The 21940-nt window shown below is 31.3% G+C and overlaps 1 protein-coding gene across 1 annotated transcript; it reads left to right on the top strand.

Moving 5' to 3' along the window:
• Window positions 1-14858: 14858 nt before the first annotated feature.
• On the top strand, window positions 14859-19735 carry LOC115969322 (pre-mRNA-splicing factor syf2). The gene is made up of 6 exons (XM_031088947.1): window positions 14859-15192; window positions 16913-17081; window positions 17777-17970; window positions 18103-18343; window positions 18875-19011; window positions 19103-19735. Exons 2-6 carry the CDS (start codon window positions 16958-16960, stop codon window positions 19328-19330), a joined length of 924 nt encoding a protein of 307 aa, XP_030944807.1. The 5' UTR covers window positions 14859-15192; window positions 16913-16957; the 3' UTR covers window positions 19331-19735.
• Window positions 19736-21940: the final 2205 nt, after the last annotated feature.

Below are 21940 nucleotides of genomic sequence, written 5' to 3'. Positions count from 1 at the left end.
CATTTACTGTCAGAGTTTCAACAAATTTTCAGGTTCTATCTTTTGCAAATTCCTCTTTGTTTTCTTTTCTTTTGTTTATGATAGACTTTCTTTAAGTTCTACTTTTTTTTTTTCCTTATATGTATCACATTAACTCTTTTTTTTTTTTTTTCCTTCTTCTTTATTTTAAAATGTAATTTTGAAATAAATGGTTCCTTTATATACTCTACCATTGTACTTCTTAATGAATTGTCATTTCATGTTGTAGGTATTGTGATCCAAAGACAGGACTGTCTTATGCTACAAAAGAAGCATTCAAAATTATTCGTAAACAGTTAAACAGTATGACTTTCCTTACCTCTTTTAATAGCCTTTGTTTACATTTTATTTAAAAAAATTGAATTGAAATAAAAATAGTTACATATAAATGATCAATTACTATTTCCTTCTCCTTCCTCACTTCACTTCTTTTTTTTTTCCCTTCTTCATATTTTCTTTTTCTTTTTAAGAAAGTTTTTTTTTTTTTTTTTTTTTTTACCATCATTGTATATGTTTTTGGCATTAAATTTTTTTATTTTTTTATTTAGGTATGTAGCAACCTTGAGTTCTACATTTTTTTTTTTTGGTTAATGTATCACTTTAACTATCCTTTTTTTTTTCCTTTTTTTTTAAAAATGTAATTTTGAAATGTTGGTTGTGACTGAATGTATATGTTTTTGGCGTTAAATTTTTTTATTTAGGTATGTAGCAACCTTGAGTTCTACTTTTTTTTTTTTTAAATGTATCACATTAACTCTCTTTTTTTTCTTTTTTTTCTTTTTTCTTTTTAAATTAATTTTGAAATGTTGGTGGTGATTGAATAATTTTAAACGTGAGTAAGGAAAGTGAAGTTTGAAAAAATAAAAAAAATAAATCTTGATAAAAGAAAAAAAGGAAAAAAGAAAAAAGAAAAGAGAGAGAGAGAGAGAGAGAGAGAACGTGAGGTGAGTTTGCTTTGTTAACTAACAGAAAGTTGTCCTATTTTGTAGGGAGTTAGATATGTATCTTTATTCTGAACAATTTTAATAGGATTTTCAGGAAAAATTATCTCATCAAAATTTCAATCAAACACAAACTCTAACAAACTTAAGCTATTATCTTTAACAACATGTATGCTAATGTTGGTTTGTTAATTATTATTATTTTTTTAAATACTTGGTTTAACCCTAATTCTTTTATCTCTCTCAGGTTCACGTATACACAAACTTTTTGGATTGCATTGAGGAGTCATTGGAATGGAATATTAGATAAGTTCGGGTGAGAGACTTTACAAGAATTATTATATGTACTAGCCTCTGAGCACGCGTGAGCGCGTGTTCAGAGACTCTTCTATTTTTTTTGTAAGAGTTAATTTAGAGCATTTATTATAATTTGGGATTATTACATTTTCCAATCACAAAAAAAAACCTAAGGATGTGATGAGTGTCATGTGTGGAGAAATAATTTTCCAATCACAAAAATTTTTCATCACAAAAAAATCTAGGGGTGTGATGGGAAAATTATTTCTTCATACATGACACTCATCGCACCCCTAGGTTTTTTTTGTGATTGGAAAATGTAATAATCTCAAATTATAATAAATACTCTAAATTAACCCTTACCCAAAAAATAGAAAAGCCTCTGAGTACGAGCGTAAGCGCGTGCTCAAAGGCTAGTCTATTTTATTAAATACTAATTTTATGTCTTTTATTAATTCAGTTACCTAAAATAAATATTAAATACTAATTTGCGCGTGCTCAAAGGCTAGTCTATTTTATTAAATACTAATTTTATGTCTTTTATTAATTCAGTTACCTAAAATAAATATTAAATACTAATTTGCGCGTGCTCAAAGGCTAGTCTATTTTATTAAATACTAATTTTATGTCTTTTATTAATTCAGTTACCTAAAATAAATATTAAATACTAATTTTATGTCTTTTATTAATTCAGTTACCTAAAATAAATAAATAAATAAATAAACCATCATATTCCTACTGCCCCACCACCACTTTCGCCGGAAGCCACTATTGTCACGGCCAACCATTGACACCAAGCCTAACATCTCTGACGAAACTCACCACTCTTCTACTTTCGTTCCTCCCAAACCCATGAAGAAGATGGCAACTAGAGCAAAACAAGTTTTCCAGCGAAAAATATGTCCCTAATATGGTGGCAACCCATGGTGTTGTTTGGTTGCACCGATTTGGGTCAAGGTTATCGCAGATGGTTGCAATGAATGGTTCGTGGAGATTACATGATGATCTTTGCAAGTGAGTTATAGAGATCATGGTTGGACCGTTTTGAACCAAGGGACTGGTTTGGATCGTTTTAGGCCAAGGAAGAAGCAAATGGATTCAAAATAGATCGGAAATAAAAGAATTACTTCGGCACATTACTATCTTTATGTGTAATCCTTTAGAAGAGATTAAACTTATCTCTTATCACTTGGCTTCCGGCAAAGGGAATATGATAGGTTTTTATTTTTATTTAATTTAGGTAATTGAAATAATAGAAGACATAAATTTAGTATTTAATAAAATGGATAAACATCTGACATGTTTTTATTTATGAAGTATAGAGTGGAACCAAAAGAATAGGACAGAAGATTTGAACTCACCATTGCACCATGCATTAACACCCAAGGCAGCATCTTGGATTTGTTTCAGCAATTGGGTTTTGGCACAATTGAGATTTAAAGCAAATTACAATTTTGAAGTCATGTTACATATGATCAAACAAATACAATCCTATTCCCATCTCATCCAACCACACCGTTATTTTTAGCTCATTTTTTGAAATTCAAAAACAAACTTTGGCTATGCTACTAAATGGTAAAATGTAATTAGTAGACAGTACATGACTACAAAATCAAATATTTGAATATGTAATCATCTAATAAAGTATCTCTCTAAAAAATTCAATTGCATTGAAAGTCGAATTACAAAATTTGGCACCCATGTATAGAGACTCACCTATTTTTCCTTATCATTAATTCAAGTACTAAGATGTGCCTTGTTTCACCAAAATTCTTCATCATCTACGGTATTAGTAGCTACAAAGAACATGTAATTGCAAAAGTCAACAAATATAAGAAAGTAGAATTGTATGTTCAATTCATTATAAAAACTAGAATGTAACCCATGCTTATGTATGAGAATTTGTCAATTGTGGTGGTGCTATGGGTTATTTTATATTTTATTTTTGTCAAAATATGTAAAATTCCTTAAGTCATAGGATTAGCTAAAAATCATGATAAAATCCTATTAGTAAGATATAACAAAATTTGTCAATTTTGGTGATGCTATGTGTTATTTTATATTTTACTTTTGTCAAAATATGTAAAATTTCTTAAGTCATAGGATTAGCTAAAAATCATGATAAAATTTTATTAGTAAGATATAACAACACTTATTTATTATTTTTGTTTGTGTTAATTCTTCAATTTTTTTTTTTTTTTTTTTTGTAAGAATTTTGGCAGTGCCTAAACTTCTTTGCATTTTTTTAAGAAGTCTTTTAGTTATAAGATAATGAAATTCCTTCTAGAGAAATACATTATTTTAAAAAGTATTTTAGTAGTATGACAATAATTTTACAAAATTGGCTATGCCACCTGCTAAACGTATACCAAATTAGCTACGTCACTTTATATAATCTATATAAACCATATGGTTGTCACCAATTCTAGCCAAACAAAGATACGTATATAGGGTTTTTTTTTTTTTTTTTTGGAGAAAGAAGACATCTATTATCTATACTACTATTTAAGGGGCTTCCCCTGTTTGGATTCCATATTTTTTATACCTAAGATACCCTCATCATATCCACTTACAAGTTTTCAACTACCGGTGATAGATATATAAATTAAAACTCCTACATTTTAAAACCACAAACTCACGTATGCTTTGCAGTTTCTGTCTCACTTTCTCTCTCTCATTCTTCTTCAAATTGAAGACATTTAGTTTAGCTCTATATCCTCCTTTCTTTTTCTTCAGATTAAAGACATTTACTGTCAGAGCTTCAACAAATTTTCAGGTTCTATCTTTTGCAAGTTCCTCTTTGTTTTCTTTTCTTTTGTTTATGATAGACTTTCTTTAAGTTCTACTTTTTTTTTTCCTTATATGTATCACATTAACTCTTTTTTTTTTTTTTTCTTCTTCTTTATTTTAAAATGTAATTTTGAAATAAATGGTTCCTTCATATACTCTACCATTGTACTTCTTAATGAATTGTCATTTCATGTTGTAGGTATTGTGATCCAAAGACAAGACTGTCTTATGCTACAAAAGAAGCATTCAAAATTATTCGTAAGCAGTTAAACAGTATGACTTCCCTTACCTCTTTTAATAGCCTTTGTTTACATTTTATTTAAAAATTTTGAATTGAAATAAAAATAGTTACATATAAATGATCAATTACTATTTCCTTCTCCTTCCTTACTTCACTTCTTTTTTTTTCCCTTCTTCATATTTTTTTTTTTCTTTTTAAGAAAGTTTTTTTTTTTTTTTACCATCATTGTATATGTTTTTGGCATTAAATTTTTTATTTTTTTTTATTTTTTTATTTAGGTATGTAGCAACCTTCAGTTTTACATTTTTTTTTGGTTAATGTATCACTTTAACTATCCTTTTTTTTTTTTAAAATGTAATTTTGAAATGTTGGTTGTGATTGAATGTATATGTTTTTGGCGTTAAATTTTTTTATTTAGGTATGTAGCAACCTTGAGTTCTACTTTTTTTTTGGTGGACGCCAATAATCCATCCAAAACCACAATGACTGAATCTGAGACTTTGAATTAGTCCAAAATCCTGGTTTTTGACGAAACATCATTATATCATAAATTTTAAAAAATTACAAGGTGTTGGGCGGCTGACTCGGATATCCTCCTCACGTACGTTACCATACAGAATAATTGTAAGAGCTCTTACAATTAAGTAGTCAGCAATCAGCAGTCAAGTGGGAGAGCTCTTACAATTAAGCAGTCAGCAATCAGCAGTCAAGTGGGAGAATAAGTTAATAATAATCCAAACCATATGATGATGCCATACAATTTTATCCTTATCACCATATATAATGTCTAAATCTGGGGAAAGTACTAAATGGATCGACTCAATTCTTGGATTGTCTCATCCGTGGGATTCACAGAGGGAATCCACTATTCACATGAGACAATATGGTGGACTAATCTAGACCTAGCCAACCTTATAATCCTTTCAAAATAATTAAAATTTAAATCCAATAGGGGAATATTAATGATTTTTTACAACTTAACTAAAAAAAAAAAAGAAAAATGGATATTTTAATAAATTTAGAATAAACTAGTCGTTAACCCGTGCGATGCACGGAAAAGTTATTTATATAATAAAATCTAATAAATTTAGAAATAGAAAATTGGGTCAATAATATGCATATTATAGACATTTTGCTAGTTAGCATTAAAAAAAATATAGATCTGTCATAATTAAATAAAATACAATGGGAAGAAATATTTAACTTCTATATTTTTCTATAGTTTAGATTTAGAAGTGTTGTCTAACATAGAATGTTATTGGGTTATAAGAGAGATTTTTATAAAATGTTAATACCATATATATATATATATATATATATATATGCTTATATTGTCAACATCTCACTGCAGGTGCATAGTTATTGAAACTTACAAAATAATTTACATTTCTTAAATTAATAAAGAAAAATTCCCAAAAGTTATATATATATATATATATATATATACACACACTCAAAACTAATATAAACTACGAAGATATAAACAAATCTTACTTAGTCATAGTAATAACAATATAAAAAATTCAAAACATGGAACATTATCAAAATTATAACACCTAATTTCATTATCTTTTACATTGAATCCAAACAAATAATTAATTGAAATTAATCCAAACAAATAACTAATCAACCAAAAATCATAGCTTTAATTGAGAAAACAAAAAATCACATGAACCCAAATAAAAATTCTCAATAAAGCAAAAACATATAAGGTAAAGAATTAAGATCAACCTAACAAATAATTAATCAACCAAAAATCATAGCTTTAATTAAGAAAACAAAAAATCACATGAACCCAAATAAAAATTCTCAATAAAGCAAAAACATATAAGGCAAAGAATTAAGATCAACCTAACAAATAATTAATTGAAATTAATCCAAACAAATAATTAATCAACCAAAAATCATAGCTTTAATTAAGAAAACAAAAAATCACATGAACCCAAATAAAAATTCTCAATAAAGCAAAATCATATAAGGTAAAGAATTAAGATCAACCTACTGAGACGCAAATACCAAAAACCCCAAGACTTAAAGCTTCCACATTTTACAGAATCCCCAAATTCTACTTCAAAACCAAACAAAACACTTCAAATTCAAAAAATTCATATATAATATACCAAATAAAAATTTACCACTCCTTGGTTGTAGCTTCGATTTTTCTCCAAAAAATAGAGATGCTTCATCTGCCATATATAATATAAAATAATTATTAGAAATTTCAACCCAAAAACCAAACCCACAAAAACACTATCAAAATATAGAGATTAATCCAAATACTCAAAAGAAAATCAATTCTAAACATAACAAAAGAATAAGATAGAATGAAAATCTCAGGCACATATGAAAGCAAATAAAAAAGAAAGAACCTATGTTTCTTTTTTTTTACGCTTACCAATTTTAGTGTGTGTCTAATTCTCTAAGCAGTGGCCAAAAAGCAAATTTTTATTTCTTTATTTTTTTTAAAGAGATAAACTATTTAATGATAAGAATGAATTAGAGTTCTAATAGTATACTATTCATTTTTAGTTTTTTAAAAATCTAAAAATTTAATAAAATTTCTACAATTTGGTGAAGCCATGTGGCATAACCATGGCGTTTAAACCCAACTTTTATTATATATAATATGATATGATATAGATAAAATAAAAAAAAATTACACTTTACAACCCTAAACTAAATCTGAAATTACACTTTGCAAACAAAACTTTCAGAATGTATGATTTGCACCCTAAAATATAACCTTGGTTACACTTTGCACCCTGCACGTCAATTATGCCATTATTTTTGGACAACTTCATCATGTGAAAAAACTCAATTGCCAATCATGTCAATTCTTTAAAAACAAATGAGAAATTGCACCTCACCACCTTAAACTATACCTTCAATTACACTTTGTTCCATAAACTTTGATTTTCGATCCAAGATAACGATAGAACTGATAGCAAGGTACAAAGTGTAACATGAGTTATATTTTAGGGTGTTAATTGTGCGTTCTGAAAGTTTAGGGTGCAAAGTATAATTTGGGGTATAGTTTAGGGTAATAAAGTGTTATTACCCCGAATAAGTTTTTTTTTTTTATAAATTGTTATGTAAAATTGAAAAAATAGGTTTTTGTGCTAAAATAAATTGAAAATTTTGCATGAGCTGATATGAATGTTAACCTAGATTTTTTTCATTGACTCCTCAAGTGTATCTAGGTAAAGGCAAAATGTTTTTTGTTTTTACTTTATTGATTTTCCCAAGAACTTAAGTTACGGAGACATGAATTAAACTTAAAATCTCTTGTTATAATACCATGATAAATTACTAATTCTTTCAAGATTTTAAATTATTAAGAAATGATGAATTTAATTATTTAATCATAATAATTCTAACATTTAACTTAAGATTTCCTACTCTAATACCATAATAATTTACTAAAAACAATATCTTTTGATAAATACTATGCAAATAATCTATCAAAAACTGCAATGTACCTAAACGAACTCCAAATTCCGAAGAGCAACCGAGTAATATTCATTCAAATCATTCTCAATGGTTTTCCTATACAGTAGTCAAAATAATAAAATTTTGTTATTGTATATCTTCAAAATAAAGAACATGGAAAGTCCTCCAAATAAATACTTTATTCAATTTTTGAAAAGTAGGCATGACTGATTTGAAGAGTGGAAGAAATTATAAAAAATAAATAAATAAATAAAATAAAAAAATAAAAACCTAATGAAAAAAGAATAAAGAAAGTTGTTCAAAGTTGACTCACCATAACTTGTTCACAAACACCAATTCCTTCATGGAAACAAGAGATCTCAATTTGACTCCTACATCACGTTTGGAAAACTACAACCTCAATAACAAAAAAATTAAAATTAAAAAAAAAATTTAAAAAAAAAAAAGTTCTACACAATGCATATGGTTTTGGTAGTTTTGAGCATGTATTGATTGGCATATAGGAACATTATAGTTGTAATGTAAATCCTTTTGGAAAGCTTCTAGAATGTACAAACTGCATGCATAAATGTTCCTACTTAATATTCAGTGGATTAAATAAAGAGTCTACCAATTTTACACCTGGTTGTCTATAATTTTTTTATCTTAATTTTTTTAATTTACACTACTGTGTAACCATTATCCAACTTCTTGAAATGGTATAAAATAACCAAAAAAAAAAAAAAAGGATATAATCAATGTTCATAACGTATATACAACCAATGTTTTGAGTGAGAATGAAAATAAAAATAATAATCTCTAACTTTTTTGTATATATTGTGTCAAAATAATATATACTACTGTTAAGTGATAGATATAAAAAGCTGATATAATTAACAGTAATATATTAAATAAAAGAAGAAAATTTACATTGATGTTCAAAGAAGATAGATACATGGTATCAGCCTAGCTACCATGTTATGGTTGGTAGAAGTAGAACTGTGATCCTCATGACTAATTTTCAAACCAATTACTATATTGCTATTACTTTTCCTCGTTGCCATGCATGTAGAAATTTTCAAAGGTCCTATCTTGCGTCCTATCCATTGCTTTCTTGGCAGTTGCCTAGTGACATCTTATTAATTACAAAGGTCCCACCTATTCAAAGCTTCAAAGGGAGCATGCAGCCTTGCAAATCATTATTTATAGCCTCATCGATCTCCCTACACGCCAGAACCAAAAGTGCATACAACATCGATCACCCTCACGTAGTTGTTAATTGTCATAGCTTTTGTAGCAATTAATAGTGCACTTTTTTCGCAATGGCACAAGACCAGCCCAACCAATCCGAGCATATCCTACCTGTTAATTCTCTAAGGTCTGATGCTGATGCTGATTCAAAAAATGCTCGAGCTCGAGGGGACAGCCTAAGTGAGCATAAAATAGATACTCTTTTAGTTGTGGCTACTTTGATTGCTTCCGTGACCTTCCAAGCAGGAGTCAACCCTCCTGGTGGGGTTTGGCAAGAAAACCCACCCCAAGATCCTGCTCCTTCTCCCCTTGCTGCTGGTGCTGCTATCGATACCTATGGGAAGTATATGGAAACACATAAACCTGGAAAGTCCATTTTGGCTGATAATGGGTTATCCTATATCGTTTATATAGCCTGCAACACTGCAGCGTTTTCTGCTTCGAGTTGCATGATTGGATCTCTGGTCGAAGCATCAGGAAAATTTAAAGTATTGGTGCGGGTTGCCCTATTTTTTATGGGAGCCACCTACAGTGCTTCGGTCATTGCTGTGCGGCCAAATCATGAACCTATTAAGACCTTATTTTACTTCGCATTTTTCTTCGCACTTCTTGTACCGTTTTTAGTTTTGTTTGCAAGAGATTTTTGGAAGGAAATTAAGGCAGCATGGGATAAACGTTGATGACACCATTGCTTGCCTCTCTGTCACCCTCATCCGCTCTCTCTTCTCAGCTGTAAATGAATGGAGTTTGAACTCACTCCATTCAAAAAAAAAATTTGTTTGTTTGACGTTTATTTATTTGGCAAATAAGCTAGGGGTTTATCCCTGGGGCTTGGTTAGAAAAGTGAGTTTGGGCTTGATTGCAATGTTATATTATTTTGGTTGGGCTGGAATTTGAGCTCAAAGCTTTGTTATAACTTATAATAAGGCCATCTATATCCCTAGGCTTCGTTAAAACTTGAAAGTGAGTTTGGGCTTGATTGCAATTTTTATTATTTTGGTACTGTTACTAGTGCTTCCCTTCCCCTCTTTGGGCTTGATTGCCCTTTATAATGTTTTATTTGTAATATTATTTTATTATTTTAAGAATATTATTAGTGAAATATTGACATGGCAAAATCTAAACACTTAATTATAAAAGAGTGATTAAAATTTAAAGAAATCTATTGGTTGAGTATTCTAGAAAATCTAAAAGATCTAAATCTTACGTTATAAGATCGTTTTTTTCTCCATATGCTCTGACTGTCTTAAATGATAGCATTATTTCAAAATCCGACCATACAGAAGAAGTCCTACATCTCATTCTTTTTGGAGCACTTGAAACAATATCACCATACTCATCATTTTCTTCATTCATTGAATCCATATCTAAAATGTAAAAGAAAACAAAACCAACAACAATAAATAAATAATTAAAAAAAAAAAAAAAACTCAGCATTTTGAACCATTCTAAAACCTAACCACTCAAATAATGTGGCATAAAGAATTATAGGTTAAACAATGTTGTTTGTGCTGTGTTACAACTTACAAGTTCTTAATCTTACAAATAAATAATTGTAGGTTAAACAGAAAATGCCAAACAACATGTCAATTAAACTTTAAAGACAAACCACCTATCAGTTAAATTTGCAAAGAGCAGTTTATATATCTTATCAAACTCTTTAACACAAGTAGACTTTTGATATAAAGTACACAATTGAGTATCTTTGAAATAAAAACAACATGAAATGAGTCCACACGATTTGGCCTCTAATTGGCAGTGATATTATATATCATATTTAATGAAAACCCTTGACCCAATTGAGATTAGCATAAAGTCAGAGACAAATTGTGTAAAATGAATGATGGGTGTCCCCTGCATGTGATGCCTTTACGAAAATTTCCTTCCTTTCAGACTAGGACCAATTTAACTTTCCAAATCTTTGACAATCTATGTTTCTTTAGGGCCCTAGGCACAACAAAGTAGTAGGACTTGTGCTATATAGATTATAGACAACCAATCTCATACAATAAATTTCCAGATAAAAAGGTTGATTGAAATCAATGTTGAGAAAGATAAGTAACTTTGCAAAAATGGGCAAACCTAAAGAGTTGGAGAAAGTTTTAAGAATGAGAGTCTCAAGAAAAAAAGTGCCAGCAAGAAGGTTGTACTTGCTTCATTAATATGTGGAGTTTCATGACTTAAAACTCTCAATAAAAATCCATGCCACCATGAAAGATTATACTATTTTCTAATGGCAAGTATATACTTTGATGAAAGATTGCAATGCTCTTGGATGAGAATTTGCTAATTGGTTCAATACCAATACATTGGCCACTGATCACAAATTACAGAAAAGCTCAAACTTTCATGTAAAAATCACATATTTATGAACCAAAGTTTTCAGTAACTTGGGCGGAAAAAATCCTCTATTATTTCTATTCAATGCTCCATTTGGTTGCTATGTAAACGTAAGGAAGATAGAAACTAACCTAGAAAAAAAAAAATAATAATAATAATAAAAATTCACCTTCCATTTTATTGTTAAAGTTTCAAATTTTCATTTTTCCTTTCTTTTCTCTTACTTTCTCAGAGACCAAACAATGCAAAGTGGTGAATAGAAAGAAAGAAAAAAGGCTGAAATTTGAAAATTACCAGGTGGGCTTTCTGAGGAGACAAAGATCTGAGAAAAATGACGAAAATTTGAGGAATCTCTTAAACTTTGAAGCTGCTGAAGCTGTTGGGTTTCCAACTAAAACGTGATTGGAGGCCGAGAAAATGAGGGAAAATGAAATCTCTTATGAAACACTGAAATGTCTGAGAGCTAGGTTTTTTTTTTTTTTTTTTTTTTTTTTTTTTCATGGGAAGGGCTAGGTTGAATTTGGATGTATTATTTTTGGGTTTAATGGGTTTCAATAGATTTTTAGTTAAAACCCAATAATCACTGGGTTTAATTGGTTGAAGCCCATTTAACCCAACTAATAATTGGGTGGATTTGGGTTCAATTAGAGTGAGTGGGTTTAGAGAGGCAAATGGGTTTGGATTTAATTTGTCACCCCCTAGGAAACTAGTACTCAAAGTTATGTACATCTTTCTCCCCCAAAAAAAAAAAGGGCTCTCTCTCTCTCTATTTTTTTATTGGTGATTCTTTAATCCACTCTTTAAGTTGGGAACAAGTTAATGAAACACAAAATAACATGAACTAACGATGTCAACTTTAGAATAGCATTAAAGCTGATTAGGATATACATCAAATCACACCAATGACACTGCCTAAAATTAATGCCATAAACCTTGGTTGAGAGTAAATGGAATATCCTGATCTTTAAAAAATATTTATGTGCAGTTTCTAGAGGCACAATGCCCTACCAAATGAGAACTTACTAACCCACTTGATAAAATCATGCTAGTCAGCTCCAAAATCCAATTTAGTCATAAAACTCCTTCAATAAAAGGTTTCAATTGAATAGGAACCTTTTTTTTTAATCAAGTAAAAGTCAATTCCTTCAACTACTTTTTTGTGATTTCACTTCATATTTCCTCTTCATAAATCTCAACATCAAGAATTCAAGCTTTAGAGACAAGGTCAAGGATCGCAACCTTGCCTAGATCATATGAGCATGAGAAGAGCATATTTTCAATCCTTTAGCCAATAAACTATAGCATGAGCCCGCTCATTTAAGGGTTGAGAGACTCAAGATCTATGTTCACGTGTGTAACTTACCAATAAATTAAATATTTTCAATCTATTTACACTCTAGAATGTTAGAGCACAAATAGTAACATTACTCCTAAACAACAATCTACCCTAGTCACAAAATGCCTCAACCCTATGCCCCTCTTTGATCACCTACCATGCTCTCGTTTTACATGAGTTTTGGCTGCTCTTTGGGACAAGACGGAAATGAGTCATTTGTAATCCTAACTCCATCTCATCTTGTTGTAATCCCTATTATGAACCCTTCGTAAAGGATGGTATTTTAGTTGTGTTGCCTGATTGGAATGGTAACTTATCAAGGGGTGGGCAAAACAAATCCCAAGATGCAACCCAAAAGTTGCTTAGGCTAAAGCATTCTTCTAGGCACTTCATCTTGCCATGGCACCTACAAATGGTCCTCTAAAGCCTAAGAGGATTCAAAGCTATGTGTTGATACTTTAGTGTACAATAGAGCATTCAAAATGGAAAATGTCATCCTATCCTATTTTACTTTTCCAAAAAACTACTTTATCAATTATACCATACCATTTTACAATATACCCAACATCTCAACTTTTATTTTCCTATTCTACTCATTAAAACAATATATATTACCCACTAAAATGATATAATATATTCCAATACAACGCTCTCTCTTTCTTCTCCCCCATCTTTCTTCCACTTTATCAATTAAAATATATTCTAATTTTTACTAAAGTGCTACAGTGTCATCCTATATTTAGGATGACACTGTAACACAATTGCAAAAAAATTTACAATTGTAAGATTTTACAAGTCTAGCTGTTGGGCTCTTTTTGAGCCTTTATGTTAATTTTCCCTATATATACCATTTACAATTGCCAATGAGAATGCTTTAGCCCCTTTTGATGCTAAAAAATAAGCTTGCCATCAGGTAGAGGCGTAGAGCATTGCCATTGAGTGAGGTCTATGACATGTAAGCTGTGATTTTATAGTTGAGGAATTGTAGTCGTAGTCGTTTCAAATCATTGAGAGGATATTTCTATGCCCATTATTTTTTAACCTGAATAGCTTAAGTTAATTGTTCATTAAGATCTTAGGTGCAATTTAAATCCGGTGAATTTCCTGTTGGGCTGTGCTATTTTAATAAGATGGTGTACAATCATGGTTTTATTGATTACAATGCCCAGTGAAATCTAAACAGTAGATATGTGAATTTTTTTTTTTTATCTCATTCATAAATATTCTTTTATCATTTTAGCTTGTTGTGTGAAGTGCTAATTTGGATACTGCAACAGGTACAAAATCAATCCGAAGAACTGTGCTTGTAAAGTGAATATTATTTTCTTGGTTTTGTGGCCCTATAAGGTAAATTTCCAAATAGCTTGATACTAGAAAGGACCTTTATTGGTGACTTTTGAAATGCTTGATCATTTCAAAGAACCACAATGCATATAGTAAATGTTTGTTCTTGAGTGCATTCTAATTCATGCATCTGTTGGAAAGTATCATTTAAAAGAAAGCCTTGGTTCCATTATATTTGACAAGTGTGGAGACCCTTTTTTTTTTTTTTTTTTTTTTTTTTTTTTTTGAGAAGAAGGCCCAATTTTTTTTATTAAGTATATTTTAATTTTTTTAGGATTGGGCCCTCTCTTCCAAAACTTTAGCCCCCTCCATAAAAGCCCAACCCAAAAAAATTAAAAGCCCAATTTTCCCACACCATGGTTACAAAGAGAGAGAGAGAGAGAGTTCACACACGCCTTCGACACCAACCTCCATCACGTATTTTTTCTCTCCTTCAACTTTAAAACCTAACATTTATTTTGATTTGATTTTTCTCTGTCCACTCTGTATGCTTTATTATGTTTGTAATTTGTGCATCTGTAATATGTGTGTTTGGCACAGTGGATAAGTAACATAGATAAAGAGACAAAAACAAATACATAATATAATAAAAATGTCACACAAATTTAACAAAATAAAATTGGAGACTTGCCCACATTGCTAACTCATAATACTATAATAACTAATATTTTTAAATTAGATAAATTTATAATCAAATACTAGTAAATCTATAAATTGATAAATATTAAATTTATAATTAATGCATCATGCATATTACACAGATTTTAGTTCTTTGCTTATTTAAAGTTTTTTGACTTTTTTTTTCTTTGCTTATCTTCGGGCTGCCATGGGCTTTTGTTATCTAGTGTGTGTGTGCACTGTGCATCACCGCATTGTCGGCTGACAGAATTGAAAAACCACGGGCCTTACAAATAGGGTGACCCAGAGCCTCTTCGGTTGTCTCTCTGGGCTTGATGGCTAACCCGGCCCACAGTTCCCATTCATCTTCTTATCCTCAAAAACTCATCTCTCTCTCTGCGTTTGCTCTTTCCAGATTAGCTTTGGTAAACCAAAACGACGTAGTTTTAGGCTCTCACCATAAAACCCTAAGATTTCAATCTCTCTCTAGCTTTCTTCACCAAATCGTATAGCTTCGAAGCCTCAGCTCTCTTTTCGCAGCGAATCAGATTCCGATTCTTCGTTTCAACCAGTCCAATTTCAAACCGGTAATTGAAATTTTTTTATATAGTGTTGAATTTGAGTTGTAGCAATTAATTGTGTGAAAAATTCGATTTTTTTTTAGTTGGGTTTTGTTTTTAGGGACTTGATTCTCTGGAAAAATCTGATTTTGCTTGTAGAAGTAGAGACAATTCGTGTGATATATGATCTGTTTGGTTGCTGAGAAATCGTAGGGCGTAGGAAAAGATAGGAATTACGAGCTTGAAGTTTAGGGTTTTGATTGATTGGCACCAATTTTTTTTACTTTTTGACACTCCACTGTGATGAATTCAACAATATGGTGTATTGGTGTGCTTGTGGGAATGGTTGAGATTTTTCTCTCTCATATATTATTGTTTTTGTTTTTTTCGTTTTTGTTTTGGGTTTCTGACCTAATCTTTGTAAATTGAAAGCTTCTTGCAAATTTTTATGGAAATTCAATGCTTTTTGTTTTGTATTTTGTATTAGATTCTTCATTTAGATTTTTTTTAATCTTTGGCTAAAAACTTTTAGCTCATGCCCAAACCGACTGCACCCAGCTCCCACAATTGTTGTTTAAATACATATTGGTATTGGGTCAGTTTCAGCATAAACTGAGGGCTCGGTTCGGTGTGAAATTCTTCCCCTAACCAGGTCATACCAAGCTCACCGCTATATATGGCCTAAAGTGCTTTAGTTGTTGTAAACTTTGGAATAACCATGTTGTAATTTATGTTGCCTGTAATTATTCTTGGAAAAGGATAAAACTATTCTTATCTTATTGGTCAATTCACCCAAGTATTAGAATTCAATTAGGGAACCTAATGTACTGCACCTAAGGTTATGTGTCTAAGTTTTACCCTGTGTTTTTTGATGTCATCAACATTTAAAAAAACGTTTGCCCCTGGGCATGAGCATAAACTGCTTAGCCCATCAAGGGCAAATGCCCCTGGATTACCTGGAAATTGGTTTTAGCAGGTGGGTCAGTTTCCCATAGATTTTATTGGTTAGAGGCGAGTCCAAAGGTCCTCTTCTTTAGTAAGGTTCCCTGCATTATCCAAAAGAAATAAATTTAAACAAATGTTGACTATCACCAATTCGGCACCTACTATCTATTTAAATTATTGATGACATGGCTATTGTGGCGGGAGTGGAATTCCTGTACTTTTGAGTTTTTAGGGTGTGGAATTTTACAAAAAAAATAGGGTTTTTTTCTTTTCTTAGATTACTTTGTGAATGTTCATTTGTCTTGGCTTTAAGCCTCTAACTCTAAGTGACAGTGGTACTATCACTGTCTCACTGAGTTCGCTAATTCAATATGATTTTATTGTTATTCTTTGGATACAATACTTTGTATGTTTGCTAGGTAGTTCATTCGGAATAAGATTAGTTATTTATCAGAGAATATCATAGCAAAATTCAATGCACTCATTTTGAAATTGATGTATAGGATTTTAGAAACTCCATGGTGGACTTGCCCAAAGAACTCTAGGGATCTTAATCAGTATGTATGTATGTATGTATAGTGATTGGAAGTTTGGAACTCCCTTTGCAATTCCAGGATGAATTAGAAGAAACAAAACTAAGTACTAGAACCTTGCTTTGTTTTCAAATTTCAATATAAAAATGTGAAAATAGGGGGCTTTGGGTTTTATTTGCTTAATTGCTTTAGGAAATATTTTTTTTATGTAGTGGGTTTGATTATTGGAATGAGAAATAAAGGTTTAATTATTGGGTTGTATTATTCAGGTAACTGAAGTGATATATAGTAAGAGGTGAACATAGGGTGAAAAAATGACTGATGAAAGAGGAGTACACCCAGATTGCAGAAATGCATCAAATCCTTACCATGAATGCAGCGAATATTGTTTCCAGATCATCGCTGAAGCTAAGGCTCGGATGGAGCAAAGGGGACCAGGTTGTCTGTCTTCTCTTTATGTCTGTTGCCTTTTGCATCAATTGAAGTAACTGCGTTTGGTATTAGCTTAAATATTGGGGCATCCTCTTATCTTGTTTGTATTCTAGTTAAAACCTCTTATCATATTTGTATCTAGGTTTATGGAATTCCCCTAAACAAACCTCAGCTTCGTTAAGAGTTTTAACTTTTAAGGGCTGCCTTTGTTTATTATTATTGTTTAGATTTTGAAGTTTGCCATAGGGTTCAACAGTTACTTGGAATTCACTGTCTAAGATTTTTTTTTTAAAATTAGACATTTACTTCTCTATGATCTTTAAGGGCTGCACTTGATGCTGTAACACTTGTACATGGAAGTTGTTTTCATCATGATCTGGTCCTTATGGGAGCTATGCTTTGGGTCATTGGAAGTATTTGAATTCTTATCTTTATGCAAAGCTGATTAGGGACTTACATTTGGTATCTATTTTGTTGGTATGCCTATGTTTTTATTTTATTTTTATCTAGAGCTCTGCCTGCTTAGCCTAAAACGTTCTCTTATTCTTTCAAATATGCACAGTAGGTTACTTTATGATAAATGGTTTTGTACATGTCATGGAAAATTCTACACTTTTACTTTTCACCATAATGTTCTGTTACACTATTATGTTTCCTTTAATTCCATTTTCCATACTTACCACTTTATTTACTTCTGTCAGCACTAGTGCAAGCTGGTGGTAGGATTAGTCAGTCCAGTTCTGGTGCTCAAGAGCAGGATGAAGATTTACATGATGACAGACAAGATTCTGATGATCATGCTGATGGTGATAGAGAATATCCTGTTGTGGAGAGTGTAGATGTCACAAATCTCACTGGGAGAAAGAAGAAATTGTGGGAGTTGAGAAATATGATGGTGAGTGTATCTTTAACTTAAGTAAACAAGCGTCATGTTCTGAAATTCATTGATTTGCAAAAAATTAATTCTATCCTGTCAAATTTAGTAATAATCTATAAAACTAATTGGCTTATGGCCATATGATTGCAGATGAAGGCCAAAGGTGACAATCAAAAAGAAATAGCTGCTGAAAAGAAAAGAATGGAAGCTCCCACTGAGTCAAGGGGCATTTCTAAACAAAAATGGCTTGACGATAGGAAGAAAAAAATTGGCAAACTTTTAGATGCAAATGGTTTGGATATGACAAAGGCTTATATGCTAGATACACAAGAGTCAGCAGAGGGAAAATATAAGAAATGGGAGAAGGATCCTGCTCCATATGGTTGGGATGGTATGTTTACGTATGTTCTTAATAATTTATTTCATTATCATCATGTTGATTACGCTTTTAAATTATGCCATGTTCATACTGACATGCACAAATTTCATTTTCCTTTATTGATCTCATGCATGTCTGTATCTTGGAACATATAACAAGCTGTGAACATAAATAATAAATGTGTGTTATGATCAAGTTTCATCTGCTCACCATTTGTGCTTTATACTTAAAATGGGCTTTAGCAATATTACATGTATGAGAATACTTCACTAGTGAAGTAGAGACAATGGATGCACCATGTCTAGGCCATAGATTTAGGAAATAATTCCAGTTCTGCTGCTCATATGCTTGGGGCTTTAAGCAAATTGAAAATTCATTGGAAATATATTTCTACAACTGTATGATATCAGATGAGGACATGAATGTTTAGACAGCTTTTATTTTGTTGTAGTATAATGATTTCAAAATCATCCATCTTAATCTACATTTTTCTTCTCTACAATACCTAAATTAAGTTTTACTAACATTTATCTTCTTTAACAGTTTTCAATCAGAAAACTTTGTATGATGCGTACAAAAAGCGGACAAAGAATGTTGAGGTTGACTTAGAAGAATATAACAGAATGAAAGAAGCCGATCCTGAGTTCTACCGTGATGCTTCAAGTCTCCAGTATGGGAAGGTACAGTACCATTGAAGAAATGCATGCTTCCTGTGGTGTATCTGGTTTATATCAGGGGCCTTAACTTATGAGATTTCTTTTTTCTCCACAGGCACCAAAGACCTCAGAGGAAAAGATTGATAGGATGGTGAAGGAACTCAAAGATCGGGACGAGAAGCGCAAGTCATTTAGCAGGAGGAGGAAATTCCATGAAGAGAAGGATATTGACTCAATCAATGACCGTAATGAGCATTTCAACAAGAAGATTGAACGAGCCTTTGGTAGATACACGCTGGAGATCAAGAACAATCTTGAGAGAGGAACTGCGTTGCCCGACTAAGTTGATTGCCTAGATTAATGAACTATGTTTTGATGATGTTGTCTAATTGTACAACCCATCTATCAAATGGAGTTAATGCCCTTGACTGAAATGTGGAAAATTTGATTCTCCAAAATTTACCAATGTAGGTTGGATGGTAATGACCATTATCATTCTTCCGCTAGCCTGTTGCCAGAGCATGATATAATGATATGCATTAGTGTGGAAGTAAAGTGATTGTGCAAAATTTTCAAATGAATTTTTAAATTTTTATGTAAGTTACTTGTTGATGAGGAAACAGCTACAGATCTAGTTAAATTTTTAAGTTTTATCCTTTGTTGTTGCAAGTTGTAACATCCTCCCTGAGAAGGTAACTTATTTATATGTATCATATATCTCATACTATGTGAGCTTCTCAATTGTATAGGGTCCTCATGTGAGAAAGATGTCATATTTGCCGGACATTTGCTGGATACATGAGATACTTATTAAGCCCTACATAATGCCAAATTTGCAAATTTAAACACAAGGCTCGTCATTGACCTAGTCCAATGCACCTATTTCTATGTGGAAAATTGATGGTATAGTAATAACAAATATCAAATTTTGGTCAATTTAGAAGAAAGATTAACGTCCAATCCTGAATTAACCAAAGGGTTGATCCCTAAAATGTTGTTATTCAAGCAGGAACCTTTAGAATGGTTTCAGAATCCAGGCAAAAGAGGGGCAGCGATTTGCCAATGTGACAGGAAAATAGATCATTTTAGAAGCATCTACTTCAATATACAAATTATTTCAAAAGCTATCATAGACTCATAGTCATATTGCCTAATGCCTATGCCTTTATTGCTAAGACATAGTTCTTAATAGTTAATAAAAGGGAAGGAGCTAGGAATTGCGGTATTTTTTTAATTAATTTGAATTGAATTCTCATATAATAAATTAATAATACAGTCAATTATTTGAAAACTGATGAATTTGAGTGTTGGGATCTCTCTGAGCCAACACTATAATAAAAGTGTAAATTGTGAGTTTCTTTACAAGTTGACAATGTAGTTATTTTTTGAAGGGATCCATGTTTTTTTGTTCTTTTTTAATAGGTCGCAATTAGCAGCAGCAATTATACTCTTGGACACTTATCCTTGGGCCACTCACTCAAAGATCTAGAGGCAGCCATATATTATAACCTTACCTTATTGCAATGCAGTCATGTTTGTCTCAAAGGCTGGCCATGATATTCGTCCATCACATAATTACTTAAGTTCCCTTGCCTGAAAAGTGGCCTGAAAAGTGGTAATGCTTAAGACATTCACTAATTGTAGGTTTCAATTAGCTTAACTAATAAGATTTCTTGTCATCGAATAAGAAATTTGAAGTTCGAATCCCACTTACATAAAAAAAATTAATTAATGTTTTTGTCTGATGATAAAAAAACAATCATCATAAAGCAAATATCATAGATTAAAACTCTATCATATCTATAATAATAAAAAAAAAAAATAAAAAAAAAAAAGAAAAAGAAAAAAAGAGATGTTTGTTCACTAATTATGTTGGCAAATGACATGGAAGGCAGTTGCATATTTGCATATAATTTTGTTGGCGGGCTTTTTCTTTGTTTCTTGCCCCCAACAAGAAGTGATATGTGTCACCTTTATCCAAGTGTGCTTATTTAAAAAAATTGCAACTCTTTTTATCTTTTTCTTGGCTTGGTCCAAGAAAGATGGAGCAAGAGAAGGGTCTGTGTGTCAAACCAAAATACCAAATGTAAAGCAAACATGTCTCAGAGGGTTCTCATACCAACAAAAACCTATAATGTCTGATTGGTCATTTGCTTCTTTTTGACTTGATTACCAACAAATTAAAGCATAACTGTAACTACCAATCAAGTTATTTAAGCATAATCAAATGGGCTCGATTTTTCCAAAAGTGTCCTAATTGCATGCCTTTATACACATGGCAAAAGTTATTGATAGTACTAAAATGCATCTTGTGGCTGATAGACTGGTACTGATAATTTATTTTGGCTTAGTTTAATGTAGTCAAAGACCAGTTTTTAACTTTTAAACCGTTTAAAAAGTATTGAAAAGTAAATCACATAAAAATCATTTCAATTATAACTTCAGCCATTTATTTTTACACAATGGTTATTCATATTATATTGGCTTAAACATTGGACCTTTAGAACTGTGACTTGGCCATTTAAACTCCTCAAATGGATCCATATGTACTTAATCCATGTTTGGTAACTATGAAAGTATATCACCATTAATTCACCAAGAAAATCAAAGACACAACTTTGAAGAACTTAATTGGCAAACTAAACCATTATTGTGTAGGCAAGTAAACGTGGATGTCCTATCAGCACAATATGGTCTGTCTGGCTTTGCATTAAATTTGATGAAATTTTGGATTGCTTTTGTCCGCTTATGAGATTTCCACTCATGTGGGACAATTAAAAGAGAATTGAAATGTTTCTTTTGTATGTTCTACCAGGATTTGTTTACAATCTTGTAGTCTAATTAACACTTTCTCACATGTAAAGTGTTTGAAGGCTTAGAAGAAAAAGAGTTTGAACTTTCAGATTAGCAGAATATCGCAACTAAAAAAATATGGATCATTCCATGCGGCCAT

This window comes from Quercus lobata, chromosome 11 (assembly GCF_001633185.2).
Source record: "Quercus lobata isolate SW786 chromosome 11, ValleyOak3.0 Primary Assembly, whole genome shotgun sequence".
Classification (NCBI taxonomy): domain Eukaryota; kingdom Viridiplantae; phylum Streptophyta; class Magnoliopsida; order Fagales; family Fagaceae; genus Quercus; species Quercus lobata.
This window is presented reverse-complemented; position numbering and strand designations above follow the sequence as displayed.